The sequence below is a fragment of the Vipera berus genome, assembly GCF_964194415.1.
Source record: "Vipera berus genome assembly, chromosome: 3".
Lineage (NCBI taxonomy): Eukaryota > Metazoa > Chordata > Lepidosauria > Squamata > Viperidae > Vipera > Vipera berus.
Window position 1 is genome coordinate 44,370,558 of NC_138204.1, and position 26,786 is coordinate 44,397,343.

General features: G+C 36.8%; 1 protein-coding gene across 1 annotated transcript; it reads left to right on the forward strand.

Moving 5' to 3' along the window:
- On the forward strand, positions 1-25,549 carry PM20D1 (peptidase M20 domain containing 1). The gene is made up of 13 exons (XM_081325363.1): positions 1-238; positions 2,261-2,347; positions 3,869-4,104; positions 6,305-6,391; positions 7,564-7,697; positions 8,338-8,457; positions 9,879-9,954; positions 13,834-13,895; positions 14,499-14,577; positions 18,623-18,694; positions 19,506-19,674; positions 20,199-20,298; positions 23,165-25,549. Exons 1-13 carry the CDS (start codon positions 13-15, stop codon positions 23,292-23,294), a joined length of 1,578 nt encoding a protein of 525 aa, XP_081181489.1. The 5' UTR covers positions 1-12; the 3' UTR covers positions 23,295-25,549.
- The last annotated feature ends 1,237 nt before the right edge of the window (positions 25,550-26,786 follow it).

A 26,786-nucleotide genomic window follows, 5' to 3' on the forward strand; every position in this document is an offset into this window, starting at 1 on the left:
AGGCGCAGGAAAATGGCGACCTTCGGTGCCCGGCTGCGAGGGGTCTTGTGCGGGGCAGGATTGGGACTGTGCGGGATAGTGCTGCTTCTGCTGGTCGCGATGCTCCTCCGAGCCTATGGGACGCGACCTTCCGGCCCGGCCATAGGGCTGCGGGAAAAACAGCAGCAGGAGCGGCAGCGGCGAGTCGAGGCTGCCTTTAGCTCCCGCGAGTTGGAGGAGCTCAAGGAGGTGCTCCAAGGTAAAAAGAGAGAGAGAGAGAGAGAGAGAGAAGAAAAAAAAAGCAAAGATGGAATCGGGTATAAAAGCAGTCATTTCTTCAAAGTCAATATTTCTCTGCCTGTTTTTAATAGGAAGCTAGTGCTGGTGGTTCGAGAGCTCAAAATTACAGCCTTTTTCTGTGTTAAACTAAATTGTGTTTTCCTCTGTTACTGGCTTAAGTGGTTTGATACAATGTGTAGATCTCCTGTCCTGGAGCAGCTGCTTAGGAGGGAATGTCTGCTGCTACCTGTGCTGCAACTCCTGCTTTACTGATACTCTTTCATAATCAGAATGCATAAAATAACTTCGTATTCTGCCCAGAATAACACTAGCGTCTTGGAGGCTCTACGCTGTATCCCTTTGAATAAAATCACTATTGTGTTCTTACCATTGTATATAGTTCTGTTTATATACGACTTAAAGGAATTCAGTTTGTAGACACAAATGTATCAAAAGACACTGTTCATATGATTTGATCTATTGTAAAATGCAGGCTTTGCACCCTGCAGGATTTGAGGAAGTCCTCATGAATGGATTCATTTCCCCTCTTCTTTCCATCCTCAAGTTAGGTGGGATGGCGAAGCTGCTTTTCCAGGCAGACATTGTTCGGTCACTATGTAACTCTTAGTTTGGTCCCTTTTTTAAATTGGAGTTGAGCTATCATTTTAACTTGCCCAAAAGGAGATATTTTAGCTACTCATGCCCTTAACACCTTGCAGATGCTTTAGTGCAGGCGTGTCAACCCATGGGCTGCAAGCTGCATGGGGCCTGGACAGCTAGTAATGTGGCCCAACAAGATCATAAACTTTTAACATTATTATGTGTTTCTTAGTGATATAGTACATTACATACTTTATATGTGGCCCATGACAATTTTCTACACTCATTGTGGCCCAGGCAAGCCAAAAAGTTGGATACCCATGCATTCATGTAATGCTCTATTTAGGTTGCTCACATAGTGATGAAACATGTGCTGTAACATCACAATGTACTTCCCTCCCACATCAGGGTACATGTGCATGGAGTGTGCTCAATGATTTTGCCTCATGCCATCAGTTTGTCATTGCTAGAACTAGCTGAGGTCCTTTATAACTTCCACTTGGAAATAACAGTCGACAACAATATGCAGTTTCCTATTTGCTAACCAGGCAGATTAGACAGTGACAACTGTTTTGCAGGAACAGCAGAATGACACCTATTTTGCAGGAACTGCATTAATTTCTGGCAAGTTTCCAAGTAGAATTCAAAATGCTAGTAATTATCTATGAAGCCTTTTGAGGCTTGGATCCCCAATTATTGTGGGAACATCATTTACTCCACATTCAATCTTCCTGCATAGTTTCTATCTTCCCATGAGGTTTCAGGGAGGCAAGCTTTTTCCCAAACCATGGTTGGGAATTATTTTCCCCAAATCTAGGAAGTCCCCTAGATTTCAGAACCTGGTAAAATCCCTTCTTTTTTGCAGGTTTTTTTGGAGAGAAAAGGGTATTAAGGAGATGGCGGTAACTTGCTGTGTAGTCTCTGACATCTATATGCTTTGTACTTCTGTCTTTTCATATGCTTATGGATTTTTAAAGTATTTTAAAATCATTTTGCACATGTTGGGGAAGTTAAATATGTTATTTATTTGATATTTTATTATGAGTGTTTGGAGCCTGTGATTGGGGTGCCATATAAATACTGTCAAATACATGAATGGCAATAAACTGAATTCTCATCCCTCCTGTTTTGTAGATCTTTCTGAAAGATTTGTACACAGGCAACTTCTGGAATGCGCTCCCATCTTAATGTACAAAGCTTTTACATGATAATTGTTCACTATTATCATAAAAGTTCTGCAAATGCCCTCTTATAATTGATACTAGAGTTAATCAACTCAGTGATAGTAATAGTTTCTTATATAAGTGTATCTTTAAGGCATTTTAATGGGTGCAGGAGTAGTTCATCTGTTTCTATTACTCTTCTGAAATTTTGCCTGAACATGCTTTATCCTTTACAAAAGGTGCTGTCAGAATACAAACAGTTTCCTTCTCACCAGATGATCAGAATATAACAGCCCTGGAAGAATTTGAACCCTATATTTACAAAGGTATTTAAACTTAAATTCTTGCTTTTATTAGTATCAATGCTACTGATTGCACAGAAAATATAAACATTGTATTGCTTTTATTTCTTGATAGAACTGAAGTACTAAAATGAAAAAAATATGGTTATTTAATAAATTTCAATTGACAAAAATTGGGTTGGTGGTTATAGGTGGTTATATATGTTATAAATGTTTAATCAGTGAAGAAATATGGATTCTTAAAAAATGAATATGTATTTGAACAATAATTTAGTCTCTCAATTGACTTATCATTCTGTCATAAATTACACAGATCCACAGAAAGAGTAAAACATATATTTTTCATGGTGAATACTCCGTTTAATATTAATGTAAGTGGGAAAAATGATATCCTTTCCAATCAGTGGTTGGCACAGATACTATACTAAGTTACGACCAGTGTTAATTGCTTTGTTGAATACACAATGCTAAGCTACAAGTTATGGATTCTAACCCAATACTTGATTTGTGTACAACATAAATATAAAACTTTAAGCTAAACAAACCATGTGACATTTAAGTGTGACACATGAACAAGATAGTGTGCATAGGACTGACATTGGTGGATTAATGATACGTTTATAAAAGGAACTTTCTAGTATTATTAAAATTTGTATGATACCATTTGAAAAAAAGTACTTTTGTAACTACCTAAAGATGTTTTAAGTTTGAAATGTTGATATAGATATGTAGCTGCAGATTTAAACATTCTTAGGAAAAGAAAAATACCATGTATTACATAGAAATGAAGTCTCATTTATTTCAATATACTTTGTCCCTTGCAACCTAAAATTCACGGGGTAAACCAGAAAGTGCAAAGTTCTAAAATCAATTCAATCCAAAAAAATCAATAAGATGGCTTTAAATAAGCCACTTTCTCTTCAGCAAGGAGAAACAGCTTGGCATCAAATTTTCTTAGGAAATAAATTTGGTTCCCTGTGATTTTGTTAGATGATTTCTTTTGCACTATGTTCCCGCTTCCTCCTGTTATGATGGCAAAGTGTTGTTCATCTGTCTATCTGCAACACAAGGATGATACTTTAGGTTTACTTTAGATTATTGCAATTTCTGAAATAAAGTATGAGTAGAACTTTGAGCATCCAAAGGTTGCTGTGTATATAATCAAAGTAAGATAATAAATGCTAATGCAGGAATATGTAAATAGAAGGATTATTGTATTGCAAATGTTGTCACAGTTCTGATCACAAGGGGAACATTTGCTGAGTTTTCAAAAATATACTTATTCTCCCCCCTTCCCCCAGATAAGAGGGAAAAGAAAGAGTAATTTCAGAATGTTCTTTCTTATTTATATTATTTGCTTTAAAAACTGTTCATCCATGGACAGAAATACAAAAACAATTTCTTTCTTCCATACTTCAGTTAACCATTTTCCAAATATATCATCTACTATTTTATACCTGCTATTCATTAAAAATCTGGTCTCTTTATCCAGTAATTTCAAAATTGAATCCAGTGGCTAACTTTGCTTAATTCTCTTCCCTTAAGCTTTTCCTGCAGTGTTTTCTACCTCATTCATACAACATCAAATTATTGGAGATTACAGCCACCTATTCACCATCCAGGGATCTAACCCTCAGTTACAGCCGTATATGCTGCTTGCACATATAGATGTAGTCCCAGCATACCCTGATGGATGGGATGTCAGTGATCCCTTTTCTGCTGAGGAACACGATGGATTTATATATGGAAGAGGAACACTAGATAATAAAAACTCAGCTATGGTATATAAATTTATCTCATTTTGGTGGGATGCAGAACTAATATGAGTTGCAGGAGAATATGAAATTTTATGTACCATATTTATGATAAAGCATGGCTTCAATTACACAGTGTGGGAAGAGGCAGTTATTTTTCTTTTTGTATGCTATAGTTTTCAAAAACACCTTACTGGTTTTAGAACTGCTTTTGGCTGAGCTTCAAACAGACTTCTTAGATATAGGTTCTGCTTCAACATCAGTTACAATTGCTCCTTCTGGAAAACTTAAACTGAAAAGGTGGAAATTACAGTGGCTTTTCCTGCTTTCACTGAACAAATGACTATTTTTCCAGAATAAATTAAATTGATGTTTGAAAGGGCAATACAGATCACACATACCATCTTGTAGTGAAAAGGTGGTTGGTAAAACACAAGATAAGATGGAAAAGTAGTGAGAGTCAAAGGATGTGGCCTCTGCCTCTTTTGTTTGTTTGGGGTTTTATGACTGAATTAAGCTATTTAAAGGTTAAAGGTAGTGAATTCTTTCAATTCATCATGAAAAATAATGGCAAATTGAGCCTGTCTTGGAATAGAATGATTTTAGTGAACTTGGAGGCATGCGAAAATGGACCTGGGGGCATATATATGTATACTAAGAGCTTATGCACCTGAGACAAATTCCTTGTGTGTTCAATCACACTTGTCCAATAAAGAATTCTATATTTGGGTTGCAAATTTCCTATCTCTGTTCTAATCAATATTGGTCAGTTCTCTAGTTACAACCATCTGGCTACTTAGTGACTAAAACAGCCTTTCTGACAATTATGGAAACCAAATAACTCATGGTTGACATGGATATAGTGAAGTGTGGAGCTCCAATGATCAGGAACAACAACACTAACTCAGATTGGAAAGCTGGAAGGGAAAAGCAATAGAACCCTTCTTCTGTCCCAATAGCCTTTAGATAGGCTTGTTCAAAGCTGGAAACAAGCAAGATGAGTTATCTGATTAATAGCATATTAGTCCATTAGTTCATTATAACAGCCAGGGCTTTTTTTCTCATAGAACGTTCAGAATGGAGTTCTGGCACCTTTTTTTGGATGGAACCTTGTAGGGCAGGCAAGGCGGGTTGTATGACATGTGTGAGTTCCTTTTTCTTTTACAAAAAAAGCACTGATAACAGCACATCTAACATGTCTGCGGGTGTACAGAAAATTTCTGTTGAGGATGGAAGAGATATCTCTTCTGAGAAACATTGTATTCATAAGCTTCAAAATGCAATATTTGCCACCCAATTGACATGTCTTTAATATGACAGAAGGGAAAAATGATTAAATACACGATGAAACTTAGTAGATGTAATTTAAACCAAATATAGTTTTTGTCTTGGCTCAGTTCACTTTTGGAGTATTGTTCCTGGTACGCTGCCAAAGGCAATTATAGTTGTTGGCTTGAAACAGATTGTGCTGTCGTGCTCTGATGTTAACAAAGCATCATTTATTGCATGATTGAGTCAGTTGTCCCAGGGGATTATTAGAAATGGTGGGTAGCAAGCATACAACATGTTAAAATATAAAAAAAGAAAAGAAATCCACACACAGTCTTTGGGACAGCAATTTATCTTTTTCAACAAAAAGGAAGCAAGATTACACATAGATAGGCTCAACCAGTCTTTAAGCAACATTTTCCTCCTTAACTCCAGTACTATCCCTGGCCAGCCTCAAAGAGTGGAAACTCAGTTAGGCTTCGCCATCTGTTATTGTGGAAGAAAGACAAGCTAATTGGGGACAGGCAATAGAGCAGGGGTGTCCAACTGCCAGCTCACGGGCCGGACATGACATGCAGAAGCTGCACCCACCCCATTGCCAGCAATGGCAAAACAGTCCTGATACATTGCGTGACGTCACGTGACATCACAAGTTTGACATGTCTGCAATAGAGGTTCCTATTGGATAGTGATCAACCGTAGGGACACAGCAAGTTTCTTATAATTTTTATTTATATTTATTTATTTACATCTATTGGCTGCCCAACTGCAGAGAACTCACTGGATTATGCTCAGTCAAAGAGGGTGGTTAGTACTATATAACATCATAATGGTCAAAACCCTTTAGTGAATATAGTTAAGGTCTTTATATGAGCTCTGCTTTTTGGTAGTCTAATTCTTGCTAATCACCATATATGGTACAACTCACTATGTAACCACATTTCTTTCTAATCCTCAGGGCATTCTGCACGCTCTAGAGTTTTTACTAAGACGAAATTACAAACCACAAAGATCTTTCTATATAGGCCTTGGTCATGATGAAGAGGTATTATTTGTTTATGTGTTTGTTTTTAACTTCACAACTTGTGCCATGTTTTCATTATTTATTTTGGAGTTACAAGCCATCCCCAAAAGCTGAATGGTAGTTTCCAAATAAATTGCCTTTTAAAAATTTGGTTAATCTGAATAACTTTAATGTATACTGTCCTAATAAAGTGGAAGGTTATTGCCCATTGATCAGATTTTGGCAATATAGAGTAGTTTGTTTTACTGAAGGATTCAAAAGTAATAATAATAAGTTGGAAGGGACCTTGGAGGTCATCTGGTCCAACCCCCTGCTAAGGCAGGAAACCCTATACCATTTCAGACAAATGGCTGTCCAGTCTCTTCTTAAAAACTTCCAGTGTTGGAGCATTCACCACTTCTGGAGGCAGGTTGTTCCACTGGTTAATTGTTCTAACTGTCAGGAAGTTTCTCCTTAGTTCTAGGTTGCTTCTCTCCTTGACTAGTTTCCATCCGTTGCTTCTTGTCCTGCTTTCAGGTGCTTTGGAGAATAGCTTGGCTCCCTCTTCTTTGTGGCAGCCCCTGAGATATTGGAACACTGCTATCATGTCACCCCTCACCCTTCTCTTCATTAAACTACACGTACCCAATTCCAGCAACCGTTCCCTATATGTTTTAGCCTCCAGTCCCCCAATCATCTTTGTTGCTCTTCTCTATACATATTGGATATTTTTAAATATTGCATTTGATAGTCTAAAGTAAATCTACTTTTTTTTAAAAAAAATAATGCTTTTTTAAAGGCACAAGGCTAGAAACAGGAGAATGAATTCTAGTCCCTCCTTAGGCATGAAAGCTGACTGAGTGACTTTGGGCCACTCATTCTCTCAGTCCAATTCACCTTACAGGGTTGTTGTGAGGAAAATAGGAGTAGGAAGATGGATTAGATATATACATTGCCTTGAATCATTTATAAAAATAATAAAGACTGGATTAAAAAAATCTCCCAATGAGGATTTAGATAGGTGAAAAGGTAGCTTAGATATACAGTAGCTTTTTAAATGAGATTCTGAATAATCACTTTAGATTCAAACTTCAGTGGTTTGAGGCATAATTAGTAAATCACTTACAGCCTTTGCTGAATAATAATAATTGCATTCTTTTGAAAGACTAGCCAATGGCTTGACTTAGGAAAATGTTATTCTAATTCCCTTTCAGGTTGGTGGTAAAAAAGGAGCAATGAAAATTGTGGCTGAGCTGGAATCTAGAGGGGTACAACTTTCTTTTGTGCTTGATGAAGGAAGCTTTATTTTTGATGGAGTCATCCCTAAAATAGAGAAACCAGTAGCTGTGTAAGTAAAGACATACAAATGTTTGCTACAGTAAATGCAGTTCTTTGCCTATTTCACAGAATCATGTTTAAACAACTGGATATTGGAAGCCAGGCCTTACAATTCACAAATAACTGAAACTGCAATTTATCAATTTACTTTGTCTATATTTTGTCCACCTTTGTTCTGGAATGATGAAATTATGGACATTGTACTGTATCATATTTTTCAAGGTTGTGCATATAGTAACTGATTAACTTCAGCTATATGAATGCTTGGTCACAGTGGCCCCTAGCAATAGAGTAATATACATAGACCTACATCTCCAGATGTTGGCTTCTGCTGCTTTTCTTACAAGACTAGAGTAACTAGAGCAACATGTATTCTGTAATATGAGGTGGGTGAGGATTTGCACTGGAGTGTCAGAGGGCATTAGTAGAAATTCCTGATGCCTTGCACAGCAGGCAGGTAATCTGACTGCAGAGTAAATTAGATGATGCATATGTGATGGTTTAAGCAAAGCAAAAAAAGGTGTACATAAAATTGTCCAAAAAGCAGCAAAAGTCGGACCTAACTTCTTGTTTATTCAGTTTGAAGATGACAAACAGTCCAACTATATTGCATCTGGAATTTCATTAATGTTTTTTCCCTTACTTATCAGAATAGGCATCACAGAAAAGGGTGCACTTACTGTAAATCTCAGTGTAACATCTCAAGTTGGCCATTCTTCTGCACCCCCTAAGAGGACCAGCATTGGTATTCTTTCTGAAGCATTATACAAGTGAGTGTCTGTCTTGGAAACATATTATCATTCTATGCATATCTAATGGGGAAAAATTATCTGGTCTGAATGCATCAGTTTCCAGTAAAGCATATATTCCTCCAAGTTCCCTTCCAACTCTGTTATACTGTTAAGGTGCTACGTTAAATATCTGCAATAATTACAGGATCAGAATAAGTCACGAATGGCTGGAATAGAATTCTACAATCTGATATATTTGTCTAAAAACTATCTAGCCCACGGGTGTCAAACTCGCCATGTCATGTTACGTGTCACAACGTATTGCAACTTTGTTTGCATTGCTGGAGCTGGGGTGGGTGCGGCCTCTGCATGATGCAAGCAGCCCATGGGCCAGCTGTTTGACACCCCTGATCTTGCCTATAATGATTATAGTCCAAGACATCTGCAAGGAGAAAGTCATGGTTGTAGAGTTCTGAAATATATGGTATCAATCCATTCAGGTTTTTGTGATGCTTTGCAACTGTGCCATCAAGAGGTTACTGGAAAAGAAATCTTAATTTTATTTTGTCTCCTTATTTTTACTTCCATAGTACTTCTCATTTTCCTGCCTATCGTTCCCCTGCCACTCCCCTAATCATTTCAAAATAGGGAATACAACAAAAGTTTGAACAAGAATAAGAGGCAAATTCTGTTTCTGAAGAATCTTCTAGCCTTCATTGGCAGCTAAGGCTGTTTCTTATTATACTCTGCTGCAATTGAGCAAATAATTATACTTAACAATTAACTATACTAATTGCATATTTTTTCTACTCCACATTCTCTTTCAATGTTGTTTCTTCAATTAATCCCATTGTTATTCAATATTGGAATCAAAAGCTAGGCATGATCTAATTAACACTACATGATTTATATTTATTTATATTTATTTTATTATCATATTTATATAGTTGCTCATCTCAGAGAAAGTAACTCTGGGCAATTTACAACAATCAAATAAAAACCACAGATCCATAAAAATAATAATTATAAAATATTTCAGAAAAAATTACTTAAAAAGAAAATAGTATAAATATTATAAAAAGTTTAAAATATACCAACCACACAGAGAGTAAAAATTGTTCTATCTTAATCCATTTTATATTGGGAATAGAGCATGAGATTTGATCCATACGTTCTGCTAGTCTCACTACCAGGAGTCCCTTCTTTTGTAGAGGGCTACATTCAAATTATAAAAGACCTCTTTGCAACATAATTAGATTGAAAGAAGATATTTTCAGAAAAATAAATTATATATTCCACATTCTAAGGGATATTTTTGGAAACAGATAGTTTGATTTTCTGTTTTAAGGAGGAAACTAACATATCTAACAAATTTACATCTTAGTGCAATATATCATCCTAGGCACAAAATAATTCAACTGAATGTACTTGATTTTGCTTTTTGCATTTGGTTCCTATAGGTTGGAAACGCAGCCTATGCCCAATTTGTTTGGTCATGGACCTGAAATCATGATGTTTGAACAACTGGTACCAGTAGTGAGTATTGAACAGTACATGCTTTCTTCATTTATCTTTCATAAAACACACTGATCATTTTAAGGCATTTTTTCCTCTTAGGACAGGCATGTCAAACTGCCAGCCCACAGGCCGGATGTGTCACGCCAAAACCACATCCACCCCATTACCGGCAATAGGGAAAAAGTCACAATACGTTGTGCGACGTCACGTGAAGTTGCAAGTTTAACATGCCTTCCTTAGGAGAAATCCCATGAATTGCTGTACTGAGCATTAGAAAAACTTATTTGATTATCAAATGACTCTGGGTGGCATCGTCAAATGGCTCTGGGTGACATTATCATACAATACATAAAATAAAATTTCCAAAACAACGCCAATCACTAGAAGAAAGACAGCTATTAAAAGATAATATAAGGTGCAGGACTTGTCACCAACTTACCCCGAAGCCTGGGGAAACATCCAGGTTTTCAGAGCTCTATTTATCATAGCCAGAGTGGCAGACAGATGTATCTTAGAGGGGGATAATCATCCTAGATCTCATCAGGTGGCATTGATTAATGGATGGGACATGCAGTATGTCAATGCTATCTGAACATATAGGATGAGCAGAAATTGTGGACCACTGGCTGCTCAGATAGTCAGATCTGTGCCATAAAGGATTTTACAACCTGACTTCTGGTTTGCCATGCAGCCGCTATGGACAGTTGGGAGACTTGCTCTCCCCTGTCCAGTTTCGCATCTCTGGGGGGGCCTGAAAAGGGCTGAAATTCGCTCCAAAGAGGTGACCAGCAAGGAGGAGCACTCGCTGGATCGTGGGAGAGCCGCAACTCTCTCAGACCTGGCGATCCCTCCAAACTGGCGGACAAAAGGACCGGCCATTATGGCTCGTCCCTAGGCTGTGAACAGCCGAAGTCACATTTTCCACCAGGCAACTCTTAAAACAGCGCGGAAGAGACTGGGTGAGGTCTACCTCTTTTACACCCTAATTATTTTCTGTGCCTCCTTAAGCTGCTAAGCGTTCTCCTCCCTGCGGTGAGGGAAGGGGGACTTTAGCCCTCCCTCCAGAAAGAGCAGTGACTAAATACCCAGGGGCGTTTTAAACATTGAAAAAGTAACTGAATCCCAATTGGAATTTTATTTCTCAAAGCTTGTGGACTGAAAGATTTTTTATTTTTTATTTTTCATTATCTGCTTCTGTTGGAAATCTGGGATCTTTTTTATAAAAAAGAAGAAACTAAAAAGATTAAAATAACTTTGGGACTCAAAGGGAAACTTTAAAAGGGGCCTGGCTGACTGCCAGAGAAATAAATAACCTTAAGAATTTTGAAACAACAGCTGTGAAAGGCTCTGTGTTCCCTACCTAGGAAAAAAAAACTTTTTTCTCTCTTTCGGATTTTCTAAATGTAAAGCCTTTAATCTAAAATACCAATATGGAAGAAGACCAGGAACAAAATTTCCTTATGGATGAAGATCAACAAATTCTGTCTATGTTGAAAGCACTAATTCAAACTCTTACCACAACCAATGAAATACTAAGAGGCTATGCGAAGGAACAAGAAGATAGCCCAGATATGAAAGCCCAAACTTTGACCACAACTAAAGAACCGTCTATACAAAATACAATAGAAAAAATGAAACATTTAAATATTATGACAGAAGAATCTACTATTCAACAAATATTGACATTTGAAAATCCAGAAAAGACATCGACAACTTGGAAAAAGGAAAAGTTTTCCTATACAACTCAGAAGGAACTAGAGGATCTAGAAAAAGAACAGCTGGATGAGAAGATAAACAATTCAGAACAACCACATCGATATGGAAGAATAAAGTGACGACCCATTAGATCTACAAGTCCTCTCAAAAAAATGGCGACCGGATGGTTTTGCCAATATCAATTAATATATATGATATTACAAGGAGATTGGTTCGATGACCGAAAAACAAGGACATGGAAGATGATTTGGCAAAGAAAAAAAGCCAGAATAAGGCTCAAGAAGATTGGAGTTTCGACCATCTTATTGAAATCTAAAACAGAATGTACTTAAATAGGTAAGATGTACATGTTGAACACAAGACATTGTTATGAACTGAGATAAAAAATTTTGGTCATTAAAATTTAGCAGTATAAATACTAATAGCTAATTTGAATATTGATTTGTTCATAAAAGTCATGTAAAGCTGAATAATGTAGATAAGCTAAAAACGTATTGTTGAAAGTAATAAATAGGTCTATATGGAACGTTAAAAACAAAAATTATTAGTTTAAGCAAGAGATAGCAGATACAAAGAGGAAAAGAGGTAGTATTAAATACTGAAATAAAAATTTTTGATTACTAAAAAAAACCCTGAAAACTAGCAAAAAGGAAGGATATCATATTGTATCCTTAATTTGTTGACATAGAGGGTGAGAAGTTAAGTAGACGGTATGTGTATTTTGAACATTAGATTTTGTGAGGAATGGTGATAGATGAATTTGGAGTATATTAAAAATCTTGGGAATGATAAATATCAAACGTTAAATCTAAATGTTAGTGGAAATTAAAACTGAAAAATCTATTAGGGCATTGATTGTCTAAAAGATTGTATGTTAAAACAACTAGAATATGTGTAAACTAAAAACTGGATATGTAAGAAAGTTATTTTCTATGTGATTGATAGGATAAAACTTGTCTTTAAATTTACAAGTAGACAATATATATATAAAGGGAAAAAGAGAGGAAATGTTTATGGTAGCAATCTGAAATCTGTACTAATGATATCTGTATGTAATTGAATTACTACTATTCAGCCACCATGTTGTTTTTCAAATATGTGAATGTAATATTAGAAAATCAATAAAATTTGTAAAAAAAAAAGGATTTTACAACCTACAACCTTGCATTTGATAATGATTCAAAGTTACAATGACATTAGAAAAAGTGACCCTTTTTTTAATTATAACTATTACTCCATCCCTGCAATCACATGATCACAATTTGGGCACTTGGAAACTGGCTGGCGTATATGATGGTCACAGCATCTTGCAATCATGTGGCTATGATTTGAGACCTTCCCAGCTGGCTTCCAATAAGCACAGTCAATTGAGGAAGGCAGATTCGCTTAACAACTGCATGAGTCCCTTAATGAGCACAATGACTTGCTTAACAACCATGATAAAAATGGTTAAAATCAGATCTAGTCAGATTCACTTAATGACCACATCGCTTAATGACTAAAATTCCAGTCCTAATTGTGATTGTAAATCAAGGACCACCCATATAGGTAATAACCAGGATCTTGACTTGCATCTAGTAGCCTAATTTGTTACCTATTTACTTCTTTTGTTCCATAGATTCATTTTCTATTTTTCTTATTTTATGTAAAAGAAATTTGTATTTTGGCTTTTTTCTCAAACAAAACATGTACTCAAGTCAGATTTTAATTAGTAGAATACTATAAAAATAATTCCATAAGCCCACTGCCTCCTTTAGCAAGAACTGGATTGTGCTTTGTATATATAGTATATATAGGTTCGCATCCCACCAGGCTCAAGGTTGACTCAGCCTTCCATCCTTCCGAGGTAGGTAAAATGAGGACCCAGATTGTTGGGGGCAATAAGCTGACTTTGTAATAATGCTGCTGGGGGGGGGGGCGAAAGCCCTAATAAGCAGGCATATACATAGAATGAAGGCTATTGTTAAACACATTGATTTGTGCTTTAAATTGTAAGCCGCCCTGAGTCTTCGGAGAAGGGTGGGATATAAATGGGATTAAAAACAAAAAATAAAAAAAATAATTATACTTACTTGTACAATCATTGCTCTTTTGAATGGTTGATAAATATGTAGAAGAAAGTCTACATATTTGCTAATGTGTATATTACTCTCTTCCCATTCCCAATTCCCTGCTATTCAGTTTAGCTTCCCCCTCAATATCATCATGGCAAATCTGTGGCTCTTTAGACCTCTTGTTGGCTGGTAAGAAAGAAAATGCTTTATCACTTTCCTTTTGTTGAAACTTGCATGCATAGATTAATTAGGAAATGGTGGTAGTAGGTACTTTCCTCTGTACTATTCTTTCTTACTGCCTTTCTCCTCCTTTCTTAAAACTGTTCTATTTTGAGAAGCTGCCAGACAACAACAAAAAAAAAAACCCTGAAAACTTTCTTACTTCAACTGCATTGATCTTTTATCAAATTCTGAAAAGGTAATTATGGGAGTATTAATAGAACATTATCACATCTATTTGTGGGAGGGACAGTATCTGCTATTTAGTGACTTCACAAACTGCAAGAGAAAATTATGCCCTGAGCAGTTATCAATCTAAAATTTATTATGTAAAAGAGAGCAGAGGAAGTAAAAATAAGCTGAGTCTGGGTAAATAAATGAAAAATATACCAGAAGCTACAAGCAATATACTTAACTGGATTATATAAAATTCAACTGATTCTTCTTTCTTCTCCTTTTTGTATCAATTACTGTACTTCAATTAATATAAAATATTGCTGCTATTTTGCAGAGTACAGAAAGTTGATTTAATGTGGATACCAAAGAACCTTTTGCCTTTAAATCTTTATGCAGGTTTCTTGAGCAAACTCCTGGCACTAATGCTTTAGTTCGGACCACCACTGCAATCACCATGTTTCAGGCAGGAATAAAGGTATTACTGGAAGACAGTAGGTTGGGAAAAGTTGCAAGAAAACTGAATGGGACAATTGGTGGCTCCTGCCCCACTTTTGTAACCTACAGAGACCCAACATTTGCATTGTAAGCTGCCCAGAGTTGCTCTCAAAGCAAGATGGGTACCATATGAATTTAATAAATTTGATAGGAAAATTAATCTAGATAAGACTTCCCACCATTTTTGTCAGAAAATAAAACAAAACAGGTATATATTCCAATGGAAATGTTTAACGTACTTAAACAGAACCAAAATGGAACAAGCAAAAAAATCCTCCATTTCCATCCACTTTTCTGATATTGCATTATTGTCCTTCCTGCAAAAATAATCTATTATGCTAGTAAAACTCTCATCATGACCTTTAACTGAGTGAAAGAATGCATAAGAGGGCAACTATTTTTGAACTAAAGTACCTCAAACTGGCTAATTTACAGAATGCATCCAAAATGGAACACCTGCTGCCGGCATCAAACGCCCTTCGCCCAGTGCGCTCCCACAGGGAGGGTCTGCTCAGGGTTCCGCCGGTGAGAGATTGCCGGCGGGTGACACCCAGGGATAGGGCCTTCTCAGTGGGAGCGCCTGCCCTCTGGAACCAGCTGCCGGTGGAGTTGAGGACTGCTCCCGACCTCCGATCATTCCGCCGGGGCCTGAAGACCTGGCTCTTTGAGCTCTTGGGCCCAGGCTGAGGAGAAAATTTTAATTTGGGGTTTTTAATGTACAGGGTGAATTTAATACTTTTTAACTGGTTTTAACTTTTGTATGTTTTGATTTTTAATTCCCTGTAAACCGCCCTGAGTCCTCAGGGAAAGGGCGGTATACAAATGCAACTAAATAAATAAATAAATAAATAAAATCCAGGAGCCACCATTTCCAAGGGAATGAAATTTGGGGAAATTGTGACTGCTTCTGTGCTACTGGCTGCTGCTGAGCTGCTAGTGCAGTCATGTGATCTTCATTTTCAATGTTCACCAATGTATTCTAACAATCTCCCCCTCCCTCCCCATATCCAGCAGCAACCACTTAGGGCAGGGGTCAGCAACCTGAAACAGTGAAAGAGCCACTCGGAACCGGTTCCCTCACAAAAGGAAAAACTGGGAGCCGCAAAAAATGTGTGCACATGCGCGCATGCGCAGAACAGGGTTTGACTGAAGAGTGGAGCCAAGGCGAGATATGCACCTACCCTGCATATTTGAATTGATTGGTTGAACTTTTTTAGTCCCACTTTTTTTTTTTGGACTGCACATGGCAGAGGACTGGGAGCCGCAAGAGACGGCTGAAAGAGCCGCATGCGGCTCCGGAGCCGCGGGTTGCAGACCTGTGACCTAGGGGAACAAGAGAGGGAGGAAGGATTAAAGAAGGAGGGAGGAACAAGGAGGAAGGAAATCCAGTGTACCTTTACCGGCCCATATTCACCTGTATCCCCAAACACTCTTTATTAACCCACACTACCCCACTGCACATTTTTCCCAACCCAAACAACATCTCTTAGGCCAGGGTCTTCAAACTTGGCTCTTTTGTGACTTGTGGACTTCAACTCCCAGAATTCCTCAGCCAGTGTGTTCCCATGCACCCTACCTAATCCACACACAACACTTTTCCCTGACCCATGTGGCATCTCTTGCACATACCCATGCACTGTTCTCAATCATCCTGCCCCTGTATATCAGGGAATGTTTGTGCCACATCACTTCTCTTAGTGTTTTTGTGTTTGCACCTGTGTGTGTGAGTGTGTGTGTGTGTGTGTGTGTGTGTGTGTGTGTACACAAGTCATACATGCATGCAATATTTTGGATTTAAGGGAAAAATGAGTTCTGAAACAGGTGGGGTGCTTTTTATCGGGCATCTCTAAGCTGAACACATCTTTCCTTTTAATATATATGATTTTATTTTAAAACAAAAATAAAAAATCTAATAGATACTAATATAAAGTAAGAGAAAGAAGAGAAAGAAAAAAATCAAAGAGAAACTAAAAATGCAAGACTGTAAAACAAAAGTAAAGAAAAATAGGAAAGAAAATATATATAAAGAAGTTGCTTCTAATTTTCTTTACATTAAGTACAATTACGTCTTATCACATATATTTTTATTATATACTTTTTCTAATAATCAAAACCACAAATCATAAGATCTATTTTGTTTCACACAAAAAGTCTATAAAGGGTTTGCAATCAGCAACAAATTTCGATGATTGTCCTCTCTTTTATTATGGAAGTCAGCTTAGCCGTCTCTACAAGTTCCATCATCTTTACATATTCCTCCATTGTGAGTGATATTGAATCTTTTACTTTTATACGTACAATAATCCTGCTGGGGTTATCATGTAGAAAAACAGATCTATGACTTTTTTCATCAGCTCCAAAAGAAAAACCTTTGATTTCAGTTGTATATTAATCTTTAAAATTCTCTGAACCAGTGTGTATATTTGAATCCAGAATTTTCTAGCTATTTTTACACATCCACCAAACATGATAAAATGTCCCTTATTGTTGTTAACATTTCCAACATAAATTTGGAGTGCCTTAATACATTGTTAACGTATTCATCTTTTGTTTATTAATCTTAAAACCTGCTAATGCACCAAATACTTTTAATTTGCCCATTGATATTGCAGTTTTCTTAAAGGATCTTGTAAAAGCAACAGTAAGTCACTCGTAAAGCCCTTAACCTATAATTTTCTTTTAAAAACTCCTCCACAACCTTCTCATCTTGTCTTATATCTCTAATCAATATTTCAAAAACCACAATAAACAAAAAAGGGGGCTGTGGACATCCCTGTCTTGTTCCTTTTCATATCTCGTAAGGTGAACACATCCTTCCCAGACAACCCTACAGGTAATCCCAGAAAACAAAATGAAGCATCCACATCCCACATGCTCCAAAACACCTTTTGTCCTTCTAAACCAAAGTACTGTCCTGTCCTAATAAACACACACATACACATAAGGTACACGTTTACAAAGAGCTCTTGTCATATTTACCCTTAATAGTTTAGATATACAATAAACTTCAGTCTATGCTCGAGAAATGTAAGCTTGTTGAACAGTGGAAGTGGTTTCTTAGTCTGATGTCTGTGACACTGTGTGTTTTTGTGTTTGTATACACACATGTAGAAAATAGAATATCAAAGATGTAGTGTTTTATCACTTAGTAATGTGGCTGTTGTGGTAGTTAAACGGCGACATCAGCTGGTAGAACTGGGAGTTACAAGTTACCCAAATTATAGATCCATAGCTCTAAATGCTGTTCTGTCCCAATCAAATGTTAAATAAAGATGTGTCTATCTGTAATTTTAATTACAAAACAACTTAATCCATAATACAGTTGCTTTATTTGCAGATAGTTCATTTATGATAAAAGAATTCAAAAGAGAAAAAAATTAGGGTGAGAGGGATGAGCTTTTGGAGAGGAAAATATGGTTCAACAATCACCATCTTGGATATATCTTTCAAACTGAATCTCCATCCACTCTTTTATTCATGTTTAGGGCTGACCCTTTATTTAAGAACATGGGTCTGCTGATCACATAGACATACATGCCCAACGTAAATTTGTATTGATGTAAGACATGAATTGGCAGCATTTTTCTTTCCCTGAAGATGGATCCACATTTCCCTGTGCAGTGACTTAAGGGCGAGCACATGTGGGTCTGTCTACTATTCTTTAGAAGCAAGCTATTCACTGCCATCTGGCATAGCATGTGACTACATCTTTTTCAAGTGCAGATATGTCTGCCAACTTCTTTTGCAAAAGAAGAGGCAGAGCTTTGCTCAGCATTAATAGAGTGACATAGAGGGGAACAGGAACAATGGCATTTAGAAAAGAAGAACAAAAGCAAGCATTTTTGTAAGCTACAGTTGCAAATCTCCTTTAAACTTAAAAAGAGATGCTGCCAACAAACCAGGAACTATGTTATGGCTGCAGATGAAACTGCTTGGTGTTGCTGCTACAGACCTGAACTGTATTGATGCTTGAGGATAATTCTACCCTCGTTTAGATCTCCTTTTTTTTCTTCTCTCCTTTCTAGTCAAATGTTATTCCACCAAAAGCTGATGCCACAGTGAATTTCCGCATCCACTCATCACAAACTGTTGAGGAGGTAGTATGATGAAGTGCAGTGGAATTTTATGCTTTTGCTGTTTTAATCTTAGAATCTGTCATAGTTTAGACTCAGGCTTAGAGAGTCTGACATCTAGTTTTACTTGAGGAAACATTAAACAGATTACCTGATTTAGATATAGTGCTGCATCCTCCCTCTTTAAGCATCTCTGACTGCTGTGATGTAACCTGGGCTGATCCTGTTAATACCTATTTCTTGTAGTTGAGATGATAGCTGGTTCCATGTCACAGCTACTGGCGTTCTTCTGGCTGGGGACATAGGGCATAATTGGCAGTGATCAGCAACTTTATTCTCTTCTCCACCTTAGCACTATGTAGGTTTCCAGTAGCTGCAGGAATTCCCTCACCACCTCATCTTTGTCAGCACGAAGTCCTAATTTATGGGTCCTGAATGATACTGTTACTGGGAAACCTGCTCCCTGCTTGACAAAGTAGAATTCTCTATCCAGAGGTATCAGGGAACCTGGGCATTTCCAGAGGTCCTTTCCCAGCCTCTCTTAATTCCCTGAAAGTAACTTTTATAGAGAACAGTTTTTATGCAATATACTTCCCTTCCCGATGTTAGGGAAGGGACAAACAGCTTTTAATAGCTGAATATTGCAATATGTGCTTTGAAGGCAAAAGCCTCGCACAATGAGATTCCTGAAAGATTCCTGTCCTGTCTACATATTTTTATTGGGAAGGCTGAAACTGGTATGAAGGACTGAGGGAGAGTCTATAACTTGTGCTAATATCATGATGAAAACCATCTTGGCTGTTTTAACTTGTTTGTTCTTTGGGTGTATTCTTAGGTCCTGGAAATATTAGACAAAACAATTGATGATAAGAGAGTGAAGATAGAAGTGATGGATACCTTTGATCCACCCCCCGTTAGCCCCTGGGATGACCAGACCTTCGCTGTACGGGTCTTCCGCCAGACAACCCTGGATGTTTTCCCAGATGTTGCCAGTGTAGCTCCAGGTAGTGGCAAATACATGATCATTAGTGTTTTTCTCTTCTGTTTCCACTCAAACATTGTTTCCATTTTTTTCTATGTTGTCTTTTGTTCCTCTGCTTTATTCCATTTATATATAGACACTTCAAATACTATTAATGACTGGAAACATTTACTTTTTTTTCTTTGATGCCTGGGAGCTATTTTTCATTAATATTACTACCATCAGGAACTGGTGAACTATACACTCTCCATTCATGCATAAGTTGTTTTCAAGATTATGTTGACACATGCATTTATTTTCTTTACTAAGACCATCACTATTATTCAGTTATGTCTTATAGCACTGGATTGTTCCAGGACTAAGCTCATGATAAAAACTTTTGGCACATACGAATAGTACTGATTAAAATTGACACAGCATTATTTATTTCAAAAAATATATAATCATAAAAGGTAAAATACAAAACATAAGCAAACAAACTAAACTAAACTAAACTAAACAACATACTAACTGCTAACTTTTTTGTACTGATTATTTTATTTACAGGCATTTGTGTTGGAAACACTGATAGCAGACACTACAGCAGCCTCACAAAAGCTATTTATCGATTTAACCCAGTAGCCTTTAAAACTGATGATTTGCCAAGGTAAAGTACGATGATCATTCTTAATGAAACACTAGATGAGAAACATGAGCGTGTTTTTTAATAAAAGCAAATGAGACACAGCCATTGAAACCTGAGAATGAAAACAGTAAGTCATAGCCCTGAATTATGTGTGCATAGCATTAGTTAAAAGGTATCAGAGGGAGACTTAGAGCTGGTATCTGTCCTGATGATAAGCAAAATGAAAGCGCAGGATCTTTTCTAGAACTAAATGAATATTGATATCTATCAAATTTACATGGCCGCCCATCTCATAAAAATGACTGGGCAGAGTACAACAGTTAATTAAGACAGTAGATATATAAAAAATAATTATTAAAATATAAAAGTCTTGTATCTAGTGCTTCTAATAAATCAAAAGCACCAGATACAAAAAATGTGAATATTAACCACAATGATGGAGCCATCTTAGAATTTTGCCAGTCCCTCGGGAGCCCTGGGTCTGATGACATAGCCAGGTCTTAAGGGACATCTGGAGCATTAACAGGGATAGAGCTAGCCTCAGTTTGGAGTAAGGGGGGTAATATTCTTTAAGATGGGTCCCATGGCAGAGAAGGCTTGTTTCTTGGGTCCTGTCTATGTAGCAGATGGGTCCCACAGCATGCCTTCTCTGCCAATCTGATGGCATAGGCAGATATAATTGGACAGAGGCAATCCTTCAGATAACCCAGCCTCATTCAATGAAGGACTTCTAAAGTTAGAACTATTACCTTGATTTGAACCTGGAAGCAAACTGGCAACCAATGCAACTCATGGAGCTGAGATTAATACCTGCAGTGCTACATTCTGCACCAGTTGAAGCTTCCAGATACTCAAGGGCAGCCTCATGTAGAGAGCATTATAGTAGTACAATTGGGTGGTGAAGAGTGGAAAGTTTTGCTATGAAAGAAAAGTTCTATGAGCAGAACCTTTATTTATAATTTATTGTTTGAATTGCAAGTAAACTACAAAATTGCTTCCCTTTTAAGAAACTTACTTTTTTCACAAATATACTCATTTTCACAAATACACTTATTACAAAATTGCCCAAGATGGACATTCGATTAGTTCAACCATGCTTCCCCACATTCTGTAAAAGAATGTGAAGTAAATTCAGATGCCTAGATGTGTGTATTCAGAGATACACACACAAGGAAAGAATGTGGCTTTTAATTTTGTCTTGAGAAATATTTATTGACTATATCCTACCTGTCATGGATGTAATAAGTTACAAAGGCTTCCCATATTGTCAGCTAGATGAATCAAAGAAATTAATGGCTTTACAAAGTATTTTCCTATTTATATTTCTGTGTCTGTCATATATTGCACTCAATCATAATGTTTGCTTATTTGTGCGTGATATGATTTCAGCCATTTTAGTTAACTATGGTTTATATATGAACCAAGTTCACAGTGATTTGTTCAATGTCATGATTATAAACACAGCACATCTTAAGTTTGCTATTTTGGACACTTTTTAAAAGAAACTGAGGATATGAGGATTTATATAAGTAAACTCCGTAACTTCTTTAAGCAACTGACAGATACTTTAACTGATTAATTGAGTGTGCTTGCACTTCCACCTGGGTTTTACCGCAGTTCAAAATCATCTTCAGGTACATCCAGTTCTACAGTGTTGGCTTTGCCTTTGCCTTGTTGATTCGATCATACTGTATTTGCCTAAAATGTTGCAACTCTGGAACTTTTGCAGACAGAACATTCTCCCATTAGCAAGAACTCATTCTCATCTCCTGGCTCCATTTATTTATTTTATTTATTTAATTTGATTTATATACTGCCCTTCTCCCGAAGGACTCAGGGCGGTGTACAGGGAAATAAATATTTAAAATACAATGTACAAAAGTTAAAAAAAATAAATATTGTGCCCGTTACAATAAAATTAATTACAATCTATATTAAAAACCCCAAAACCATCAGACCAGGCCGGCTTGTTCAAATAAATAAGTTTTTATTTTTATGTCATTTTCTTCCTTCTCTTATATTGTTCTGCAGATTTTAAGAAAATTGCAGGTCAATTTCAAACTGTTTTTAGGGAACCGGGCAGAAAAAGCAGTGGCAATATGGAGGTGCCCTGAAATTTCTATTAAAGACTTGCTGTTTAAAACCGCTTGGGGAAGAAGAATAACTCCTGATTTTTAATTTCTTAGCTGGGGTCTTAAAACAAAATCCAAAAGAAACTACAGGCTCTTTACTATACAAACATACGTCACTTAGTGTCTTAAACATAAATCGAGATGCTGAAATGGACATTTTCACAATAATGATTGTATCATTATAATTAGGATTAGATCCTAATTAGGATTAAATCCAAACATTAATATTTAGGCTGGGTTTTTGCATAGGATTAGACTATTCAACCATGATTTTAAAGTAACTATTGGGGTATACTCAAAGCTGTTAACAAGGAGTGGGCAACTTTACTGCAACTGGGAGTTACATTTAAAAACAGCTTCCTGGTAGCTTTAGAGATTTTTGCTAATGATTTACTGATTTTAGAATAGATAAGTCCAGGAGCAAAAGGAAGGAAATTGGCAAGGCTTAAGGAACTCATTTCACCTCTCAAATTCTTCCCAATTGTACATATTGGCCATATGGACCACAGGTTGTGCACTATTATCATGAACATAGGGTTGCATATCAATGGAATGGAAGCAATTCCATTAAGAATTACTGTAATATGTGAATTGGTTCCTGAATTAATTTAGCTTTGTCTCTTAGCATGACTGAAATCTGGATCTAAATTTTGGAGTGCTGTTGCACTACACATATATTTATAATATAAAAGTTTTACTTGACAATATGACTAATTTGGCATTAAACATCTGCTTTCTTTTCCCTTTTTGATCAGATTCCATGGGTTGAATGAAAGGATCTCTGTGAAAGTTTATGCAAAGCAAGTGGAATTTTTCTTTCAACTAATTCAAAATTGTGATTTGAACCAACCCACAGAGCCACACGCAAACCTTCATGAGCTATAGAAACAAGAAAATATAAAGGCTTGTGGGAGTTGTGAGAAATCTGAATTATTCAAAGCACCAGTGTTCTATGTTGTTCTCAGTGCCCAGACTTCATTACTGTGTTAAGAGATTGAAAATAATAACACAACCTAGTTGCACTGCAGGTTGTTGTGAAACAAACTATTAAACATAATAATTCAATAAATTATTCTGAACTATACAAAGAAATTATGTTTCAGACTAGCTGTATCTCAAAGGCATTAGAATCCTGAAAACAATGCTGTCTGCCTGAATTATGTCACTTACCGGTATACAATAATATCACAATGACCTCTAAAGGAATTAGATGTGATGACATCTTGATAAATCTGATACAATTCACCTCCCTTCTCCACTTCCAACCAACTTTTCTGTTGTCTTAAATGTATGGAAGGGCAGTTTTGCATAAGAAAAAACTTTTACAAATATAAAAGAACAGCCCTTTTGTACCTGCAGATCTGAGGATCACAAAATAACTGAAGTGTCTGATGCCAAATGTTCAATATAGCATAGAATTATCACTTGAAATGTGAACTATTTCATTGTTCTTTTGAATTTCTAAACTTTACCTCTGCCAGTTGTTTTTCTTATGCTTATTGGTTATTTCATTTTTAGTTTTCTTTTAACTTCTCTTTTGAGACTGTATTGTTTTAACTGCTTAGCACAGATAAGGCAGTTGTGAATACCTTCAAAATTAGCAGAACTACGGCATTTCTACTACACAAGCAAAAAATATTGAGGAATATGGGTGGTTCAGAAATGTGAAATATACATAAATACATAGATTCAAGTCAAATCACAGGTGTTTTATCTCAGGAACAAAAAGTGATTTATCTCAGGGACATATGAAACTAATGGCAGACTTTGGTACAAGTGGTCCTTAACTTACAACCACTATTAGGATCAGAATTTCTGCCTGTGTGAGCACGTGGGAACTGCTGTAAGTCACTTTTTTCAGTGCTGTTGTAACTGTGAAAAGTCCCTGAATGAAAGATTGTAAGTCAAGGACTAACTGTATTGATATATTTTTAGAAGGAACTAATTTATTGGATTTCTTTATTCCCTGAATTAATCTATATGAGGTATGGAGAATCTTTTTAACGTCAAAGCCTGTAGTTCTTGGAAACAAATCTTGTGTAGACCATTTTATTAGGGGTGAGGCCAGTTTTCATAGCTGGTAAGAAAAGTGTCCATGTGCTGAGCTGATAGCTGAGTCCAGGTGTCGTTCCAGGATTTTTTTCACTGACACCCTTTCCGATGGAAAATACCCTGCTAAACCTAAATAGTAGGGAGACAGATGGGATGAGGACAATTTTTGGCAAAATAGCAACCTAGAGTAGCCAGGAAACATCTGCATACCCTTTGAAATAGCAGTTTCTGGAGGAAATTTTTCATTCATGCAATACACTCTGTGTGTGTGTGTGTGTGTGTGTGTGTGTGTGTGTGTAGAAGGCATGAAGGCAGGAGGATTGTAGGTTTCTCTTACTCTAATGCGGTGTAAGGCTCAGGAATTCTGGGAGTTAAAATCTGCTCTAATGGTTGATAGCTCTGACTATAATGAAGGCACTTTACGTTTATCTTTCTGACGCTCTATTCTCACTTAATTATTCTAAAGCAGACCACTTTTTTGGTCTTGTTAAATTTTTATATTCTTCAGTTATTACTGTATGCTCAATGGACAAATATTATACCAAAGCTTACTGCAACTTTCATACAGTTTGAATCCTTGGTGCCGCTTCTGTATGACTGCTACAACTTATTTGACTCCAATTAAGTGCAAGATGTTGTAATTCCGTGGCACATAACTTTTTCCAATCTGATGACTGTACTTTTGATTTCAAGCCAAGGACTACACTGCAGAAAATGTAACCAGGCAGTTTTGGGGTTTCTTTTAATGATTTTTTCACATTATTTTTCTGCACTGAAACTGGTTGCTAAACACTGATTCTGTAATTGACTTCCATTAATGCTACTTTTTAGAAAGTAAATGGTACGATAGGTATTTTAAATAATATACTGAGCAAAGAAAGTTGAAATTTTCATTTATGATTTGTTTGTTGGGAACATTCATATGTAACTTTAAAGGCATGGTTATATACTCTTCCCTAATATTTATAACAAAAATGGGATTTAGCCAAATTTGTAGCACATGACAACAGGGTTAGCAAGGGATGATACTGTGATTCTTACAGACTTTGTAGTGATTATTAATGTAATTTCACTATTATTTTACCTGTATGCGCTAATAGCTAAGGTTTGAAATTTTTCTTCTTGGCAATAAAAAAAAGTAATTGTCTGTGAAGTGCTGTTTTAATATATCATATGAATCACTGTGGAGTAGTTTTCTGTTCCAGTGAGTTCTCTACCCTATTTCCTCAAACTAATAATTACACAGAAATAAACCTCCACTAGTTTCCTGTTCTCTATATCCTAAAATTCTTCTTTTTCATAAAAACTCTATGATGATTTGTGTGTTATATGCTCTATTCTACACCCAGACTTTGATGGTTCACCCAGGCTTGTAATGTCATTAATTATGATGTAAAACACTTCGTTTTGCTTCGTTAAGCACTTTAATGAACATTTATGACATAAGCACAGTAATGCTTAAAATTTTGATTTTTTTTTTCTCCAGATCATCAGAAAAAGGCAAAATATTCTTGCTCTTTTCAACAAAAAGTAATGAATCTATTGCCTAAAAGCAGCCTCTGGCTTTGTTGACTTCCATTTAACCAATATTTTCTTGGCAGATCTTCTTGATTAGACTATGCCCTTGGATGATGAGAAGTGTGTTTTGAAATAAAACAGGATTTAGACACCCGTTATGAGGCAAGTTCATAAGAAAACAACAGTTTCAGTGACTGGAAGTAGATCATTTATACACAATATTCTTGGAAACATGGAAATCTTCTCTTTTCCAAGATAATTAGTGATTACAAAATCACTTCGTAGAGGAAAGAGACAGTGCAACATTTTGTTTTGAATGAGTCAGCCCAGAGACAAGAGTGTGATTTTACTGCATGCCTCCAGTATAATATTAGCAGATTCGATGGTTTGATTAGGGCTATGGCCCTAAAACTAAAAAGACAGCTGGAATAGAAACAAGGCTGACTTTATACCGACTGCTTCAGTTACATTCAGTGCTGGGATTCAAATAATTTAACAACCAGTTCTCTGCAGAATCTCCTTTCCCGGCACGGAGCATTCCGCTGCTTCCCCCCAACCCCCCCCCCGATGGAGCGCTACACTGCTACCGCTGCTTTCCCCCCCCCCCAAGACGGAGAGCTCTGCCACCACTGCTTCCTTCAACACTCCCCCAATGGAGCGCTCCACCGCTGCCACTGCTTCCCCCCCAGGATGGAGAGCTCTGCCACCCAACACCCCCCCCGGGATGGAGAGCTCTACCGCCGCCACAGAGTTTGGGAGGCAGCAGCAGGACGTAGCCCAGGTGCGGCCCAGCAGCAGCAGCAGCAA